The sequence below is a fragment of the Megascapheus bottae genome, chromosome 16 (genome assembly GCF_031878675.1).
Source record: "Megascapheus bottae isolate mThoBot1 chromosome 16, mThoBot2.hap1, whole genome shotgun sequence".
NCBI classification, from domain to species: Eukaryota; Metazoa; Chordata; class Mammalia; order Rodentia; family Geomyidae; genus Megascapheus; species Megascapheus bottae.
This window is the reverse complement of record NC_143524.1, coordinates 11,599,553-11,620,313: the sequence shown is the minus strand read 5'-3', so window position 1 is coordinate 11,620,313 and position 20,761 is coordinate 11,599,553. Positions and strand designations below refer to the sequence as shown.

Genomic DNA, 20,761 nt, shown 5'->3' with positions numbered 1-20,761 from the left:
ATTCTGTGCTTCAAGTTTCATTTTTCATTTTTTTTCTTGTCAGGATAATGTATAGAGGGGTTACAGCTATATTCATAATTCATTTTTTAATTCACTCTGTAAATTAAATCATCAGAAGGACAGCATGGGAATCACAAAAATACAACCCTCCCTTAATTTTATTACAAATAGAAATGCATAGAATCAGTACGTGTAGTAAGACATACCCAAGTCTTACTGAAATATATTTTAAAAGACCCCACGTTATTTTAGCAGCATCTGATTTAACAAATTAGAAATAATGCTTTCTGTTGATATTTTACATGTTAGTGTGTCCAAATTAATTTTCATAGTAAGGATACTCATATTGAAATCATATATGGAACTCTAAAATTGTTACAGAAAAAGTACATTGTCTAAATTTGTTTGTGAATTTGTGAAAAAGATGAAGTTTTCACTGACCTGGGTGTAGTTGATAGTGGAATTCTTTGTTTTTAGATCGAGTGCTGTTTTTGCTGTCTTCTTCTCTGGACAAATGCATGGAGTCCATGAGATTCAAGGGCACTGGAAACGTTATTTCTTTATAGAATTCTTCAGTTTGGACATTTTTGCTCCTGTGGTTCTAATTGTCAGTCAGTTCTAATTGCTAGTCTTGCAGCTAGCAAACCTTGACTGTTCTAGGCTTTAACTTGTACAATTGTCTGTTTTCTTGTAAAAGACTAACAAAGTCATTTGTCAGTCTGGCTAACCGTAGGTCTATCCATCACTAATCTGAAGTAAAAAAATGCAAAACGAATTCCTATTTAACTAATTCTGAAAACAATATATTCAAATGTTAGAGGTATAAGTAAATGAAGTTAACTTTGTTGAATTCTTTCTTTAATCAGTTTTGCCAAATATTTTTTCTTAACGCACAATGTGGAAAGATAGTATTTTTCTCTCAAGATCTCCTTCCAAAACCCACCAACTAAACTCTAGAGTAGTGTCTCCAAAATCTTCATCTTGTTCCATGCCTCTGTTCCTGTCCTTTAAGCATTGTTCCAGAGAAATGCTTAAGTACACTTTCCAGTGTGAGGGCTTTGGTTATCCTTGGGCCCCTCAAGTCCCTAGAGGATTACTAATTATTTGTACTGAAATAATAATGAAGACAATAATCAGTGTTTTTCTGTGTTCCCAAATGGTACACATAAATGACATTAGTGATTAGTTTTAGATGTGCAGGTGAGATGGGATCCGTGCAGTACTTTTTCGAGTGTAGGATGCAAGTTGCATACTATACATTTTTTTTTTGCCAGTTCTGGGCTTGAGCTTAGAAACTGAGCACTGTCCTTGGACTTTCTCCAGGCTTGAGCTCTACCACTTGAGCCACAGCACCACTTCAGGCTTTTTTCTATGTATGTGGTACCGAGGAATCAAACCTGGGTCTTCGTACATGCTTACAACTAGGCCAAACTCCCAGCCCCTTGTCAATTTTTGAATGGTTTTGACTTTTTATCATTTATATGTTTACATTGAGTTATTTTAATTTCTTTTGCTCCATTTTGCGTGTTTGCGTGTGTGTGTGTGTGTGTGTGTGTGTGTGTGTGTGTGTGTGTGTGTGTGCCAGTCCTGGGGCCTAAGCTCGGCCTGGGTGCTGTCCCTGAGCTTTTTTTGCCTGAGGCTAGTGTTTCACAACTGGAACCACAGCTCCATTTCTGGCTTTTTGCTTCCTAGTTGGAGGTAAGAGTCGTATTGAACTTTTCTGCCCTGGCACGATTTTATTTGTGTTCCTCAGATCTAGTCTCACCAGTGCCTTAGACTACGGGTGTGAGCCACTGGGTAACCAGTGGGCTCCCATTCCATTTTCTGATGATTATATAGTATATGGTTTGGTGGAGAGCTCATTGGAAAAGTCAATTTTTATGAAAATATGTGGCAATACTTTCTTCCCGTGATTCAGGCAAGAAGATGATATTACTATAATGTTAGAGAGGAATTAGTGTTTTGCAAACTTCTTAAAGAAAAATTGTCTGTTGCTCCAACAGAAGAACATCTGTAAACCTTTGAAACTTGGGAAATTGGGAGTAAATTTTTCGAGTGTACTTGTTGAGGATACTCCATACCAGACTACAGCCCTTCCATATGTCAGTTTCTTTCCTCTCTAAGAATAAAACCTAATTTTTGCTGCTGTGGTAATTATGAAAAGTGCCAAGAAGTTTTGTTGATTGGTTTCACATCTACAGTTAAGACACCAGTTAGACTTCTATAAGCCCTCTGTCCATTCTACTAATGGGGGCTTAACTTATAAAAATATTTAAAATTACATTTTATGAGTGCTTTGCTAAGAATATGAATATGAACTGGATCGTCCCAATATTTCTTCTTCTTATGATTAAAAAGCTAAACAGTACATGGACCTCTGAGATACATTGTGCACTTCTGGAAGTATTCCATCTGCATCTTAATGAGTATGCCAATCCAGGTCCATAATGTGCTCTTCATAAAAATTGTTGTGTCCAGCAATAGATGGATGCATTAAAGACATTGGGTAAGTTTCATTATGCAATAGTTAGGTGTACAAAAATTTGAATACAGTACTTTGTGGCAATCTGAACAGAAATAGAAGGTACTAGCTAAAGAAAGCAAGTCAGGCAAAGAAAGACAAATGCTGTATTTTCTTATTGAAAAAAACCCTCAAATAATTAGATTTCATGAAAGTTGAAACTCCAATTTTTGTCTGAAGATAGGAAGGACATAAAAAACAAATAGAGAGAGGTTGTCATACTGGGCACCAAAATACATTTCCATAGGAAGAAAAGTTCTAATGTTCTACAGTACAGTAAGGCATAAAAATGTATTTTACATGTTACAAAGAACAGAACAAAGGAGATTAAAGATTTCTGACACAGAAATAATAGGTGGTTAAGGAGACAGAAATGCATATTAATTTCATGTCATTACACTTCTGGTTTACATGTAATCAGTCTGTAGTCTATAAATGAGTAGAAATATTCTATCAAGTAAAAATTTGGAGCAGAAAGGATAGCTATTTAAATTTGATCATAGTTATGAAGATTGAGTTTCTATAAAATATTACTATAGCTCCAAGTAGAGAAATCATGAGAGTCATATAACCATCAGCTGTTATTATTTGAGCCCAGAGCTTCGTCTGAGCCTTTTTCATTTCCTCATTCCTGAGGGTGTGGATTAATGGGTTCAACAAAGGTGGTACTTGTGCTTTCTCTCACATGAAAGCACACACTTGTGCAAATGATGCTACACTTGGAGATTCTTCCTTTCTGAAGTTCAGAAACTCCTGTTATTAAAAGTCAATGGTTACAGCTCTTCTAACTGCCTGTGTGTTATGTCTGGCTCCATATGATTCTGGGTTTCATGCTCTTTCCCTTTATAATATCAGGGAGATATAAATGATACAGAGTCCCTGTTTATGTTCATATTATTTTACAATTTCCTTTTCCTTGCTATTGACCTTTGATCCACTATAGGTTTATGCCCTGTAATCGTTACATAAACATCTGCACTTACATTTTACACAAGGAATCAAATGTGACATTAGGTACTCTAACATTTCTGTGGACACGAAACATCTATGTTTGGGAAGGCTGAGGATAAAACACCTTCATCTGTGCCATTCATTCATTTGAGTAAGATGAGATTTCAGTTTTTCTTGATCTCTTTTTAGATCTCTTGAATGAATTAAGTACATATTTTTGACTGAGCTTAAGGTGGATTTTCAATAGTGAGGCATATTCTTAATACAAAGTATATGAGTTACATTATTTATTCTCTCTCCTTCTCCTTTTTCCATTCTCTTCCCCAAATCATAGTACATAATTTGCAAAAGAGAAATTTTCCAGAGACAAAGTCTCTAGTCAGAACTCACAACATTAATGAAAGTAGTAGAATATGTGGGCATTTTTGGCTATCATTCTTTGTGTTGTGTTCTGTTTTTGTCTTCTCTGGATGGCATTTGTGGTTCATCATTCTTGGTGAATTTAATTCACCATAGATAAGTTCAGAGTGGCACCTTGGAGATCCCCCCCAAAAAAGGCAAAAAATGTTGGTCACAGAATTACTAAAGAAATTACCAAAATGTATGGAATCAGTGTGCTTAAAGATTAACCACAAAGATCATTTGACTTGAATTAGATGAAATGGGTTTTTTTTGGTTTTTAAAAAGGGTACTTATTAAATATTTTTATCTATAAAACCATCTTTTTACCACATTTCTCTGCAGTAAGTTAAACATACCCTTTAATAACATTTGCAATTATTGTTGAACACTGAGGAAATTTTCTTAAAAGCCAATACGGTAGCCAGTGTGAGTCTGAGGCAGGATGACTTGAGTTCAGGGACAGCCTGGGCTTAGTGAAACACTGTCTCAAAAAACCTGATCAAACTAACTTAAAACAAGTATAATAAAATTTACTGATATTAAATCTTAATTTGTATTTTATATAGACAGGGTAACAGAAAAGTCCAAAAAACTATGATAAGTAATAATTTGGGAATTAATTTTTATTCTGAATTTTAATCTTGGAGAATGATATTGAAACTTAAACCAACACAAAGACTGACATTCCTGCATATGCACATGTAAGCTTTGTCATTAAGTTACATGTGGTGATCAATTGTAAGTATACATGAAAAATATACTTAGATGAAGTGTTTTCTAGGTTATTTTTATATTATCATACTTAACTTCATTTTTAGCATAACATAAACTTTTAAGTCATACATGCAACTACAAAAGTTATTGCAGGCACAAATTGCCCAAAATAATCTTAAAATTTTGGGCAAATGTGGTTTCTACTGACGTGGGTACAGTTGATTATGGAATTCCCAATTTTCAGAATGAGTGCTATCATTCATTTCTTCCAATCTGAACAATCTACACTAGGTAAAAGGTGAAGATGCTAGAATTATTATCTCTCTAGACAACCATCCAATTTTTTTAATTAATTAATTTTTTAATTGTGATTAATAGAGGGTTACATTATATTCACCAGATAGAAGGTGCATAACTTCACAAACATTGATCCCCTTTCTCATGACAAGGTCCCCATTTCCCTCCCCCTCCGGCTTGTCTTGATATCTCCCCTTCCCTATCCAATTTCAAATAACCAATTAAGCACATATAAAATATATCAGATAACAAGGTGAAAAATTGTAACCAAGGGATGGCAAAAGAGATGAGTGATAACATAGTACATTAAGGACAACAGTCACTCATTATATGGCCTTTGTTTCTATATCCTGGAGGTCCTTACATTTAGTGTCATCCTATATGGCCTTATGTATCTAAGTTTTGTTCTATTGTAAATCTCTGCTAGGAGAGCCCAAGGTTTCTACTGATTATGACAAATGAAGGAGACCATTGAGCCTATGTTCCTTTGAGTCTGGCTTACTTCACCTAATTTGATTTTTTTCTAAGTCTTTCCATTTCCTTACAAATGGGCTGATGTCGTTCTTTCTGACAGCAGCATAGAATTCCATTGTGTATAAATACCACATCTTGTTGACCCACTCATCAACTGAGGGACATCTGGTTTGGTTCCATATCTTTGCTATGGTAAATAGTGCTGCAATGAACATTGTTGTGCTAGTGGATTTAATATGTACTTGTTTCTGGTCGGTTGGGTAAATGCCAAGTAGTGGAATTGCTGGGTCATAGGGGAGCTCTATGTTTAGTCTTTTGAGGAACTGCCATATTGCTTTCCATAGTGACAAAATCATCCAATTTTAATTACTTCTGCTTGTGTGATTCCCATTGTTAGTGTGTTTGTGTGCTTTTCTTTGTCACAACAAGTACGCTATTTAGGAAACCCTGATTGTTCTACAACTGAACATTTACTTACTTTCCTGTTTTCCAATAAAAATATTAGAAATTCTTTCTATATAAATGTTGTCCTGACACCCTTTAATTATGCTCAATTTCCAGCTAAAATAGGACTAAAGCCCCATTATTCAGATGAGCAACATTAATATATTCAATTTTCAAATATAGAATGAAATAAATCATTGTCAGGCTTGATTTTACAGTTAATTTGGGCAAAGTGTTTTTGCCTTGTAAACCCCATGAAACATGTGGTTAGTGGCCTGTTATTTTGCATTTTATCTTTTATTGTTATAATAAAGGTGATGTAACAGCGGAGCTCTGGTTACATAAGTGAGGTAATGATTATATTTCTTGTGGGCAATGCCACCCCTTTACTCAATCTGTCCCTGTTTTTCCCTTCCATCCCCTCCATCAATTGATATAGTTCATTTTCACCCTAGTGTCTAGAGAGTGCCACTGCTGCATTTATTTATATGTTGTTCCTCCATTTCTGTTCTTCTCCAAAAATCAAATAAATGAGCAAACAAGATGTAAAGTAATGAAAACCAACACAAAGAAAGATTCTGCTGTCATTTCAATGAATATTCTTTTGTGTGTTCAGAAGCACATAGACATTGAAGCTTTGTGTTCCCTCCCCAAGAATATTTTCCTTTGGTGTCACTGTGTGTGAATGCCTAGAGGACTGTACAACTTGTCAAATTCCAGTGTATTTATATCTAGCTCCACACTGAAGAGAAATCATGAGCTATTTGTCTCTCTGAGCTTGGTTTATCTCATTTAACATGGTTTGTTCTAGGTCCATCCAATACCCCCAGAATGATATATTCTGATACTTTTTGATGGCTATGTACAATTCCATTGTGTTTAGACAGCTAGCACATGTTTTTGATCCATTCATGTGTTGTATGACATCTGGGCTGTTCCCCTAACTTGGCTATTGTGAAAAGTGCAGCAATGAGCATGGATGATATGAAAAAAATATCACTAATGACCAGGTTTTGAAATGTTAGAATGAAGTTAAAGCATATGTCTTGGCTATGATTTAGGATAAGACTTGAATAATATAGTTTTGAGACTTCTTGACAGTGAAATGATCTGAGAGTGATAAAATCCAGGGTGGCACAGTTAAAGATGAAAAAGAAAAGTTTTAAGAGTCAGTCTGCAACTATTTTGTCCTGCTCTACCTCAGAACAGGAGCAGCTGCAGCCTCCAAGGGGGCAAGTTTTCTTCCCCTCCCCTCTCTTCTCCACAGGACTCTCCTCTCTGAAAGGCCTCTGCTCACTCCTGTCTTCACCAGCCTGTTCCCTCTACACTGGCTTTTCAAGACACTGCAGGCCCCTTGCTTCTCAGCAGGTCTGTCCACAGGCTTCTCACCTCACTGCAGACCTGTCGCCATTCTCTTCTCCCTGCTTGCCTCAGCACTATGCTCCTTCAGGAGCTTCCTCACTTGATGAGAGTGTTTCCTCTGAATCACCAGCCCATATATACAGATGCCCCAGGGCCCAGCAGTGACATCACTGTGGGGCTTCGTGTCTTCTGATTTTCCTAACATATGCAACTGAAAACAATTATTTAGCTGTGAACAGTTTACCTTTGATTTTCTTTCAACTGGGATTATCAGCATGTCCCACTATGCTTGGCCTGGTGCCCAGCCATGATATCAGGGTGGGGCAGGACTTCCTTCCCAGCTCCTCTGGTTATCAGAAGCGCGTTTTTCTTTCCTTTAATTGTGACATTGTTGAGGACACGGTGTGGTTTATAACATAAGTCAGAGTTAGACAATGGATATTGCTCGGAAAACCAGACTTCCTTAAATAGCCCCATTGCTTTGAGTACTTAAGTGCAGGAAATTTGGAGAATGTTTTATTGTTGTTCATGAAGTGATTTAGATAGAAGGATTCTAACTACCAAGATAATATAAACTACCAAGACATATAAACTGCTTTTTAGGAGATTAGGAATCTAAGCTGTCATATATATATCAGCCTGTCTACCTGCAATTTTCTTATACATAGAAACAAACACAATACATTTGATCTCACAAATGTTTAAAATTCACTTTTGGTCTCAATAAGTTAGGAAGGACATAAAAAGACAAACAGAGATAGGTTGTGATGCTGGGTACCAGAATACATTTCAATATGAAGAAAATTTCTAATATTCTACAACACAGAAATGCATAGAAATATGTCCTATATTTTATAGGTGACAGAATAGAGGTGATGAAAGATTCCTGATAAATCTTGAACTGCCAGCCAGGAATCTATGGGCATATAAAAGCTCAGTCACAATTTAAAATGAATAACACATTTGACTAAATTTAGGTTAAAGGCTGAATTCAGGTTAAAGGAATGTCATACAAGCAGACTACAGTACCATAAGCTAGAAAACAATCTATAAGTACTGTGCATTGTTAAATACATGGACTATTTGTGTATGAAGGATAACGTAAATAAATTTCATTTTTTGTGACTAAAAAATTCTTGATATACTAATAATAGACAGTTATAGGAATAGAAATTCTTATTACTATCATGTGATAAAACAGATGCTTTCAATATTTAGTGTAAAAATTAAAATTTGGAGTTGAATGGATAACTTGTAATTTTAATTAATGATGAGAAATAATGAGATTCCATAAAATGTCATTCTATTTCCACATGCTAAAATGTAAGATTTACATTTCACTGTCTTTCATTATTTGACCCAGAGCTTCTTCATAGCCCTTTTCATTTCCTCATTCCTGAGGGTGTAGATTAAAGGGTTCAACATAGGTGTTACTAGAGTGCAAAACACATGCACTGCTTTGTCTGTAGGGAAGGAGACCATGGGCCTTAGGTACACATATGAACAAGGTACGAAGAATAAGATCACCACAGTGATGTGAGAGGCACAGGTGGACAGGGCTTTGCGGCGTCCCTCAGAACTGTGGTTCCTCAAGGAGTACAGGATGTTCACATAGGAAGCAAGCAGCATAATGAAAGTGATCAAACACTGTGACCCACTGTTGGCAGTAATCAAAGGCCCCAAAGTGTGGGTATCGGTGCAGGCCAACTTCAGCAGTGGCAATAAATCACATATGAAGTGATCAATGACATTGGGGCCACAGAAGGGCAACTTGGCAATAAACAACACCTGTATCCCTCCATGAATGAACCCCAAGATTGCAGCTGCCCCCACCAGAGAAGAGCACACCGGCCGGCTCATGGTGCTGGTGTAGTGCAGGGGCTTGCAGATGGCCACGTAGCGGTCAAAGGCCATGGCAATGAGCAAGGTGATCTCTGTTGCAGCAAAGAAGTGTTCAGCAAAGACCTGGGTCATGCAGCCATTGAAGGATATGGTGTTCTTCTCAGACGCCAAGTCCACAATCATTTTGGGAGCAATGGAAGTAGAGTAGAGAGCATCTACAAGGGACAAGAAGGCCAGGAAAAAGTACATGGGGCACCCCAGGGCTGGGCTGATGAAGATGGTGACTGAGATGAATGTGTTTCCTGCCAGTGTGGCCAAGTAGGTGATTAAACACACAGCACACAAGAGCTTCTGGAGTTGTGGGTCTTGAGTGAGGCCCAGCAGGATGAATTCTGTCACGTTGTTCATTGTACTAATGTATCTTGGTTTCTGTGGTCCACCTAAAGTAAATGGTACTGCTCAGTGCTGTGTGGTAGAATTCAGTACAAAAATACTTTGTCACTTGATTTGTTCTGTCTCTGATATTTTTCTTCACCTGTGCCATTAGACAGATCAGTGTGAGGAAAAACAGGAGGATAATCTATTCTAATTCATTTTAATTAATTGCTGAATATATCTTATATGTAACATAGTACATTAATATGCATTAGGCTATGGGCTATGGCTGACTTCCTAAATTTCTTTCTCTTAACCATCTCAAACTTTGCTTAATTTTATATGTGGAGTGGCATCTAGTACCATAAATATCAAGGACTTTGAAGTTATAATACCCTGTATTATACCCAGTTGTAGGTATATGAACGTAATTTTCTCTTGTAATCTATTATGTATCTAAAATTGAGCATTCACTTTTGTTGAATTGAAGATGGCATTGTTCATTGATATTTGTTTTCTTTCTCTCACATGAAAGTACACACTTGTGCAAATGATACTACACTTGGAGATTCTTGCTTTCTAAAGTCCAGAAACTCCTGTTAGTAAAAAAATTACTGGTTGCCAGGCATGGTGGCACACACCTGTAAACCTAGCTACTCAGGAGGCTGAGATCTGAGGATCAAAGTTCAAAGCCAGTCTGGGCACAAAAGGACCTGAGACACTTATCTCCAGTTAACCTCTAGAAAACGGGAAGTGGGGCTTGGCTTAAGGGTAGGGTGGTAGCCCTGAGCTAAAGAGGTCAGGGACAGTGCCCAGGCCGAGTTCAAAGCTTATGCCCTCACTCCTCCCCCCAAAAAAAGTCACTGGTTAAAGCTCTTCTAACTGCTCTGCTCCCCATGGCTCTGGATTTCATGCTTTTTCCTTTTGTAATTTCAGAGGTTAAGATATAAGTGATACAGATTCCCTGTATATGTTCATATTATTTTATAAATTCATTTTCCTTGCAATTGACTTTTGATCAACTCTAGGTTTATACCCTGTAATCTTTACATAAATATCTCCACTTACATTTTACAAAAGGAATCAAATGAGACATCAGGTACTCTGACATTCCTGTGGACATGAAACACTTACGCTTGGGAAGGCTGAGACAACACAACCTTCACTTGTGTCGTTAATTAATTTTTATAAGATAAGCTTTTAGTCTTTCTTGATCTTCTTTTAGAGCTCTTGAATGAATTAATTACATATTTTTTGACTGAGCTTAGTGTGGATGTTCAATAGTGAAGTATATTTCTAATGCAAAGAAGATGAGCTACATTATTTATTTTCTGTCCTGCTTTTTCCAATCTCTGAACCAAAAACATAGCCCATAATTTGCTAAAGACAATTGCCAGAGACAAAGTCTCTAGTCAGAACTCACAACATCAATGAAAGTCAGTAGAATATGTGGGCATTTTTGGCTTTCATTCTCTGAGTTGTGTGTTTCTTTTTTTGCAGCCTGTGGTTGGTCTTTGTGATTTGTCATTCTTTGTTAATTTAAATTACAAAATAAATAAATTAAGAGAAATAAATTCAGATAAATTGAGTGGCAGCTGGGAAATCACAAAAAGTCAGTGTTCTTAATATATATAAAGATTAATCACAATATCTAAAAAGTATCAAAACTTTCAAATAGCATTTGACTTGAATTAGATGAAATGTTTCCTATGGATATATTCTCATTATCATATTCAAATTCATTTTTGGCATAGTATGTTTTTAAGTTATACATCCGACTATAAAAGTTATTTTAGAAAAATTTTGCTTTAAATAATCTTACAATTTTGGACAAATATGTAATTTTTACTGACCTGGGTAGAGTTGATTATGAAAGTCCCTGTTTTCAGAATGAGTGCAGTCATTTATTTCTTCTTCTTTAAAAAATCCATGCTAGATGGATTCAATGAAGTAAAAGGGAAGAGGCTGGAATTATTATCTCTTAGACAACTGTCCAGTTTTATTACTTTTGCTTGTGTGTTTTCCACTTTTAGTATGTTTGTTTGCATCCTAACAAGTATGCTATTTGGGAAACTGACCTACAACTCAGCATCTACTTACTTTCCTGGTTCCCAATGAAAGTATAAGGTATTCTTTCTAAATGATGATTATCCTGACACCCTTTAATTATGCTCAATTTCAAGCAAAACTAGTGGGACTTAAGCCCCATTGTCCAAATAGAGCAAACAATATATTCTACTTTCAAATACAGAAGTGAAATACATCAACAGTGTCAGGCTTGGTTTTACAGTCAATTTGGCCAAAATGTCTTTGCCTTGTAATGCCAGGGAAACATGTGGAGACATAACATGTCACTCATCATCCAAGTTCTTGTTTCTACTCTATTTTCCTATTGGCACACCAAGCTCGAGTAGTCTCCTCTTGTTATTTTCTGGCTTTATTGCCTGATTTACTCACAGATGCTTTCTTCTTTGTCATTCTTTCTTTACTGACTCGAGAGCAGTCACCCAAACCATACAGATTTGGTCATGCTTTAGCTTCTGAATTACCCAGAGGATAGTAATTAGCTTTTGGCACAATTCTTGTGAAACAGAAGTCAGTGTGTTTTATCTTTTTTTCCCCAGGTGGTCTGAATAAACATCATTAGTGAACAGTTTTTTCTCATTTAAATTTTATTTTTTATTGTTATCTTAAAGGTGATGTAACAGAGGAGTTCCAGTTACATAAGTGAGGTAATGAGTGTATTTCTTTGTGGACGATGTTACCCTTCCATCCCTGCCTCCTTGTTTTTCACTCCCATACCCACTCTCCAGCTGTATACTTCATTTTCCCCTCAGTGTGTAGAGAGCACCACTGCTGCATTTCTTCATCCTCTGCTCCTCCATTATTGTGCTCCTGTTCTCTTCCACAAATCAATACATGAACAAATAAGAGGAAAAGAAATGAATACCAACAGAAAGAAAAAATTTCCGTTTTTGTTTCTTTGGTTTATTTCAATAAATATTCTTTTGTGTGTTCAGAAGCACATAGACATTGAAGCTTTGTGTTCCCTCCCCCAAAGTATTTTCCTTTGGTGTCATAATGTGTGAAGGCCTAGCGGACTGTACAACTTGTCAAGTTCCAGTGTATTTATATCTAGCTCTGCATTGAAGAGAAATCATGAGCTGTTTGTCTCTCTGAGCTTGGTTTATCTCATTTAACATGGTTTGTTCCAGGTCCATCCAATACCCCCCGGAATGACATAATCTGATACTTTTTGATGGCTATGTACAATTGCATTGTGTATAGACAGCTAGCATATGTTTTTGATCCATTCATGTGTTGTATGACATCTGGGCTGTTCCCCTAACTTGGCTATTGTGAAAAGTGCAGCAATGAGCATGGATGGTATGGAAAAAATATCACTAATGACCAGTTTTGAAATGTTGTTAGAATTAAGTTAAAGCATGTGTCTTGGCTATGATTTAGGATAAGACTTGAAGAATGTAATTTGAAAACTTCTTGAGAGATTTTTTTTTCTTCTCCTTAAGTGGACATTATTGAGAATATGGTTTGGTTTTAAGCCTAAGTCACTATTAGAGAATTTATATCACTCTGAAAACCAAACTTAGTTTGGCCGCTTAGTAGGGTTGCTATAGGCCTCTAGCTAGGAATCTAAGTTGCCAGGCGTGGTGTTGTCTGTCTGCTTCCTCAGACAGGAGACATTTGTATAGATTTTTCTCAGTGCCTCAGAAGTGCCTCTTCTACATCTCTTCTGGTGAGTCTCAACAGCTCTATATCTTCTTAGCTTATCCCCAATGTAGGGGATTGTTGTTTCCTGCACAGGTCTGTTCTGGAGTTGTTAAAGGCATTGCTACCATCATGTCTTTTTTCTCATATATATATTTGCCAGTCCTGGGCTTCAGCTCAGGGTCTGAGCACTGTCCTTGGAATTTCTCAAGGCTAGAGCTCTACCACTTGAGCCACAGCACCACTTCCAGCTTTTTTCTATGTATGTGGTACTGAGGAATCAAACCTGGGTCTTTATGCATGCTAGGGAAGCAGTCTACACTAGGCCAGATTCCCAGCCCTCCATATATTTTTTATTGTAATTAATAGAAGGGCTACATTATATTCACCAGAAAGTGGATGTATTACTTCACATACATTGATATTCTTTTTCATGTCTTGGTCCCCGTTTCCCTCTCCCCACCACCACTCCTCATCTTGTTTTTCTTCCCTCCCTATCTGACTTCAAATAACCAAATACACATATATACGACATATGAAATAATCAGGTGAAATACTGTAACAATATGAGATAACCAAGGACAGCAAAAGAGATGAGAGATGACATAGTACATTAAGGACAACAATCACTCATTATATGGCTTTTGTTTCTATATCCTAGAGGTCCTTTCATTTAGCGTCATACTGTATAGCCTTATGTATTTAGGTTTTGCTCTATTGCAAATCTCTGCTAGGAGAGCCCAAGGTTTCTACTGATTCTGACAAATGAGGGAAACCATTGAGCGTATGTTCCTTTGAGTCTGGCTTACTTCACTTAATATGATTTTTTTTCTAAGTCATTCCATTTCCATACAAATGGGGTGATGTCATTCTTTCTGAAAGCAGCATAGAATTCCATTGTGTACAAATACCACATCTTGTTGATCCACTCATCAACTGAGGGACATCTGGGTTGGTTCCATATTTTTGCTGCAATGAACATTGTTGTGCTAGTGGATTTAGTATGTACTTGTTTCTGGTCGGTTAGGTAAATGCCAAGTAGTAGAATTGTTGGGTTATAGGGGAGCTCTATGTTTAGACTTTTGAGGAATCACCATACTGCTTTCCATAGTGGTTGAATGAGTTTGTACTCCCACCAACAGTGTAGTAGTGATCCCTCCTGGCCACATCCCCTCCAGCATCTGTTGTTATTAGATTTCTTGATCCTGGCCATTCTAACTGGAGTGAGGTGGAATCTTAGAGTTGTTTTGATTTGCATTTCTTTTATGGCCAGTGATGTCGAGCATTTCTTCATGTGTCTAGAGGCCATTCTTTTTTCTTCTTCAGAGAAGACTCTCTTTAAGTCTTTGGCCCATCTTTTAATGGGATGGTTGTTTCTTTGGAGATTAGTTTTGGAGTGATTCAATTTTTTTGAGCTGTTGATATATTTTAGATATGAGGCCTTTGTCTGTTGTATGGTTAGTGAAGATCTTCTCCCACTCTGTAGGCTGTCTAATTAATTTGCTAGCTATGTCCTTTGCCTTACAGAAGCTCTGCAGTTTAATGGAGTCATATTTATACAGACTTTCTCCGATATGTTGTGATTCTTGGTCCTTATTAAGAAAGTTTCGACCTGTGCCAAGGAGACCTAGTGTATCTCCTATTCCTTCTAGTAAAGTTTTCAGTGTATCGGCATTTACTTCGAGGTCTTTGATCCATTTGGAGTTAATCCTAGTGCAGGGTGACAGAGAAGGATCCAATTTTAGTTTTCTGCAGGTGCTTAACCATTTCTGCCAACACCACTTGTTGAAGAGGCTGTCTTTCTTCCATTCTATTTTTTTGGCTCCCTTATCAAAGATTAGGTGACCATAGGTCTATGGGTTAATATCTGGGTCTTCAGTTCTATTCCATTGGTCTTCAGGCCTGTTCTTGTGCCAGTACCAAGCTGTTTTGGTCACTATAGCTCTGTAATAGAGTTTACACTTTGATATTGAAATTCCTCCTGCGCTGTTCTTTTTGCTCAGAAGTGTTTTTGCTATACGGGGTCTTTTATTATTCCATATGAAATTTTAGATTGCCTCTTCTATTTCTTTAAAGAATGAGATTGGGATGTTGATGGGTATTGTGTTCAATTTGTAGATAGCCCTTGGCAAGATTGCCATTTTCATGATGTTAATTCTTCCAATCCTGGAGCATGGGAGGTTTTTCCATTTCCTCAGTTCTGCTTTACTTTTTTTTTTCAGGGTTTTAAAGTTTTCATCAAAAAGGTCCTTTGCATACTTAATTAAGTTAATTCCTACCTATTCTTTATTTTCTTCAAGGCTATTGAGAAAGGAGTTGCTTTTCTGATTGTTGCCTCGTTCCTCTTATTGTTTGCATATAGGAAGGCGGTTGATTTTTGAGGGTTAATTTTATATCCTGCTACCTTGCCAAAGTTTTGAATCAGCTCAAGGAGTTTGGGAGTGGACTCTCTAGGATTCTTTAAATAGAGAATCATGTCATCTGCAAAGAGGGAAAGTTTTACTTCCTTGTTCCCTATTTGGATCCCCTTTATGCTTGCTTCTTGCCTTATTGCTCTGGCTAGGAATTCCAATGCTATGGTAAAGTTAGAGGAAATGGCTTTAGCTTTTTTCCATCAAGTATAATGCTAGCTGTGGGTGTGTCATACACAGCCTTTATTATACTGAAGAATCTTCTGTGGATTCCTAGCTTCTCCAGAGCTTTTAGCATAAATGGGTGTTGGATATTGTCAAATGCCTTTCTGTATCTGTTGAGACAATGATGTGATTCTTGTCCTTGCTCCTGTTGATGTGTTGAATTATATTCATTGATTTGCGTATGTTGAACTAGATTTGCATCTCTGTGATGAATCCTGTTTGATCATAGTGTATAATTTTGGGATGAGTTGCTGAAGATGGTTGGCCATTATTTTGTTGAGAATTTTTGCATCAATATTCATCAAAGAAATGGGTCTGTAGTTCTCTTTCTTTGATGAATCTGTGTCTGGTTTGGGGATGAGGGTTATAGTGGCTTCATAGAATGAGTTTGGCAAAGAGTTTTTGTTTTCAAGTTCGTTGAATAGCTTGAGGAGTATTGGTGTGAGCTCTGCTTTGAAGACCTTATAGAATTCAGCTGTGAATCCATCTGGCCCTGGGCTTTTTTTAGGTGGAAGTTCTCTTATTGCCATTTCTATTTCAGTGCTAGAAATAGGTCTGTTTAGTTGGGTTAGTTCTTCTTGGTTCAGTGTGTGTATGTTAATATTGGCTAGGAATTCATCCATTTCTTCTAGATTCTCAAATTTGTTGGCATAAAAGTTTGAAAAGTATTCCCCTGTGATGTTCTGGATCTTGGTAATTTCTGTTGTGATATTACCATTTTCATCTGTGATTTTGTTTATTTGGGTGTGCTCCCTTCTTTTTTCTTGGTAAGATTTGCTAAGGGTATGTCAATTTTGTTAATTTTTTCAAAGAGCCAACTCCTTGCTTTGTTGATTCTTTCTATAGTTTTTTTGGACTCCAATTCATTTAGTTCTGCTTTGATTTTAATAAGTTGCTTCCTTCTGCTGGGATTAGGGTAGGTTTATTGCTCTTTTTCCAAGAGCTTAAGGTAGGACATTAAATTGTTGGTTTGCAATTTTTCCAGTTTGTTAATGTAAGCACTCAGAAATGTAAATTTTCCTCTGAGTACTGCCTTGCTGTGTCCTAAAGGAGCTGGTATTTTGTGTGCTACTTTTTGTTAAATTTCAGAAACTGTTGAATTTCTGTTCTTGATGACCCATTGGTGATTCAACAATATGTAGTTCAATTCCATGAGTTATATGCTTTTCGTTGGTGGAGATTGGCTAGTAATCAGTTCCAATTTGATGCCCTTGTGGTTCCTTTCTCATGTTTTTGTCCCCATTTCCTTCCCCCAACCCCTCCTCTAATCTTGTTTCCCCCCTTGCCTCTCCTATTTCAAATAAACAAATGACATTATATACAATATACCAGATAACAAGGTAATATGAGAATAACCAAGGACAACAAAAGAGATGAGAAATAACATAGTACATTTAGAACCCCAATCACACATTTTATGGCTCTTGTTTCCATATCCTGGAGGTCTTTTAATTTCGTGTCATACTATATGACCTATTGTATCTAGGTTTGCTCTATCGTAAACTTCTGGTAGGAGAGTCCAAGGTTTATACTAATTATGACAAATGAGGGAAACCATTGAGCCTATGTTTCTTTGAGTCTGGTTTATTTCACTTAATATGATTTTTTCCAAGTCTTTCCATTTCCTTACAAATGGGACAATGGCGTTCTTTCTGACAGCAGCATAGAATTCCATTGTGAATAAATACCACATCTTGTTGATCCAATCATCTACTGAGGGGCATCTGGGATGGTTTTATCTTTGCTATGGTAAATAGTAAGTGCCAAGAATTTTGTTGATTGGTTTCCATCTATAGTTGAGACAACAACTGGACTTCTACAAGCCCTTTATCCATCCGACTCATGGGGCCATTCCTTCCAAAATATTAAAAATTACATTTTTGAATGCTTTGCTAAAATATGATATGAACTGGATCTTCCCAATAGTTCTCCTTCTTATGATTTGAAATAATTTAACAGTACATGGACCTCTGAGATATATTTAGCAGCATTCTATCTGGGTCTTATTGCATGTATGAGTCCAGTACTTTACATGTGCTCTTAGTAACAATTGCTGTATTCATCAATAAATGGGTGTATTAAGAACATGTGATATGTTTAAATGATCCAATATTTAGCTATTCAAAGATTAGAAGCCAGTGTTTTGTGGAAACCTGACTAGAAGTAGAGGGCACTATCTTTAAAAACATATTTTTAATTTAATTTAATTTTTCAAGGTGATGTGTAGAGGGCTTATAGTTACATATGGTAGGAAATGAATGCATTTCTTGTCAAACATTTTTACTTCCTCCCTTGTTTTTTCTCACATTTTCCCTCTCTTCCCTTATCCCCTCCCAGTTTGTGAAGTTCATTTCCAACCTATTGTCTTGTGAGTATTGCTGTTGCATTGGTTTGCCCTTTGTCCTTGGTATCACCATTTTGTTGTTCCCCTCAGTTCCCTAATTCAGATAAATGTATATACAAGACATGGAATACTAAAATCAAATTCAGTGACAACTGGTGATAAACCAAAAGAAAAAAAGTGAAAGAAAGAAGAAATGAAAAAGACAGTATCTAAAGGAAGTAAGTCAGGCAAAGAAGACAATTGCTGCATTTTATTATTGATAGAAAAAGTAAAATAATAATTAGATCTCATAAAAGTTGAAAATTCAATTTGGTCTGAAGAAATTAGGAAGGACATAAGAAGATGAGTAAATGTAGGTTGTTATACTGGGCACCAAAATAAATTTCCATAGGAAGAATATTTCTTATATCCTACAATGCAGTAATGCATGAAGAGATGTTTTATATGACTATCAGAACAGAAGAAATTAAATATTCCTGACATAGAAATAATAATAGATATTTAAGGAGATGGAAATGCTTATCCAATTCATGTGATTAAACATGCATATTTTCAGTCTGTAGTTTATAAACAATTGTAATTATTATGTTAAATAAATATTGGGGGCAGATATTTTAAATTTTTTCCCATATATTTTTATTGTAATTAATAGAAGGGTTACATTATATTCACCAGATAGAAGGTGCATTGCTTCACAAACTTTGACACCCCTTCTCATGTTTTTGTCCCCATTTGCCTCCCTCCATCCCTGCCCCTCATCTTATTTTCCCCCTTTCCCTATCCCATTTCAAATAACCAAATACGCATATAATCAATATGTCAGATAACAAGGTGAAATACTGTAACAATATGAGATAGCCAAGATACAGCAAAAGAGATGAGAGATAACATAGTACATTAAGGACAACAATCACTCATTATATGGCATTGGTTTCTATATCCTGGAGGTCATTTCACTTAGCGTCATTCTATATGGCCTTATATATCTAGTTTTTTTCTTCATATATTTTTATTTAATAGAAGAGTTACATTATATTACCAGACAGAGGGTGCATTAGTTCACATACATTGATACCCTTAGAAAGGGCATTTTTTAAAATGATAAAATTTAAGAGCAGTCCTACTTTGTTAGAAAATTTTTTATACAAAATTCTATAATTGAGGAAAAAAACAAGAAAAGGCATCAGTTCTAACTTTTACATTTTGTTTTACTAGGAAAATATTCTACAAAATCTCTTTTATCTAAAATGTCAACAAAATTGTACTGAATATATTATTTATCACTGAATCAACTTTTAGAGAATAACACTATGTAGATAAAACTGAGTTATATAATTTGCAGCTCTGTTCACACTCTATTATTTCTGCTTCTTATGTATGTAATCGTGTATTGGACCTTGACCTCAAGATTTTGCAATCTAACAGCTTTTTCACTCAAGTGCTCTGCAATTTGGGCCAATCCTCTACTTCTGGCTTTTTTTCTGGTTAATTGGGGGTTAAAAGTCTAGCAGACCTTTCTGCTGGGTCTGACTTCAAATCTTGATTCTCAGCTCTCATCTTCCTATTAGGTAGGCTTACAGATGTGGTCACCAGTGTCTGCTTCAGTTTACACTCAAGGCTATTTCAGTATAATGGAAGAAACAGATGTATACACATAATTCCAACATAACAAGGCCATGTCATGGAAAGATACATAGAGTTACGTGGTGTGGTGGACACACATCATTGTGTGTATAAGAATCACACAGACACAGATTCAGATCCAGGCTCACGCATGTCTTCATTGAATTCTCTTTCCTCTGAGATCAATTCAAAATACCTACACTATAGGTTTGCTACAAGCATTCTACCCAAGTTTTTTTCTTTTTTATTATAATTAATAGAAGAGTTACATTATATTCACTAGATAGAGGGTACATTACTTCACAAATATTGATACCCTTTCTCATGACATTGTCCCCATTTCCCTGCCCCCTCCCGCCGCTAATCTTGATTTCCCCCCTTCCCTATCCAATTTCAAATGATCAATTAAGCACATATAAAATATATCAGATAACAAGGTGAAATATGGTAACAATATGAGATAACCAAAGGATAGCAAAAGAGATGAGAGAGAACATAGTACATTAAGGACAACAATCACTCATTATATGGCTTTTGTTTTTATGTCCTGGAGGTCCTTACATTTAGTGTCATACTATTTGGCCTAATGTTTCTAGGTTTTGTTCTATTGTGAATCTCTGCTAGGAAAGCCCAAGGTTTCTACTGATCATGACAAATGAGGGAGACTATTGGGCCTATGTTCCTTTGAGTCTGGTTTACTTCACTTAATATGATTTTTTCTAAGTTTTTCCATTTTCGTACAAATGGGGCAATGTTGTTCTTTCTGAGAGCAGCATAGAATTCCATTATATATGAATAACACATCTTGTTGATCCACTCATCAACTGAGGGATATCTGGGTTGGTTCAATATGTTTGCTATGATAAATGCTGCTGCAATGAACATTGTTGTGCTAGTGGATTTAGTATGTCCTTGTTTCTGGACTTTTGGGTAAATGCCAAGTAGTAGAATTGCTGGGTTATAGGGGAGCTCTATGTTTAGACTTGAGGAACTGCCATACTGATTTCCATAGAGGCTGAACGAGTTTGCACTCCCATCAACAGTGTA

At 36.4% G+C, this 20,761-nt stretch overlaps 1 protein-coding gene across 1 annotated transcript; it reads right to left on the bottom strand.

Moving 5' to 3' along the window:
• Positions 1-8,515: 8,515 nt before the first annotated feature.
• Positions 8,516-9,418, bottom strand: LOC150052853 (olfactory receptor 4C45-like). Its single transcript, XM_090348891.1, has one exon. The coding sequence runs from the start codon at positions 9,413-9,415 to the stop codon at positions 8,516-8,518; it is 900 nt and encodes a 299-aa protein (XP_090205017.1). The 5' UTR covers positions 9,416-9,418.
• Positions 9,419-20,761: the final 11,343 nt, after the last annotated feature.

Coding starts and splice junctions, on each gene's coding strand:
- LOC150052853 (XM_090348891.1), bottom strand. CDS start 9,415: ATGAACAACGTGACAGAATTCATCCTGCTGGGCCTCACTCAAGACCCA.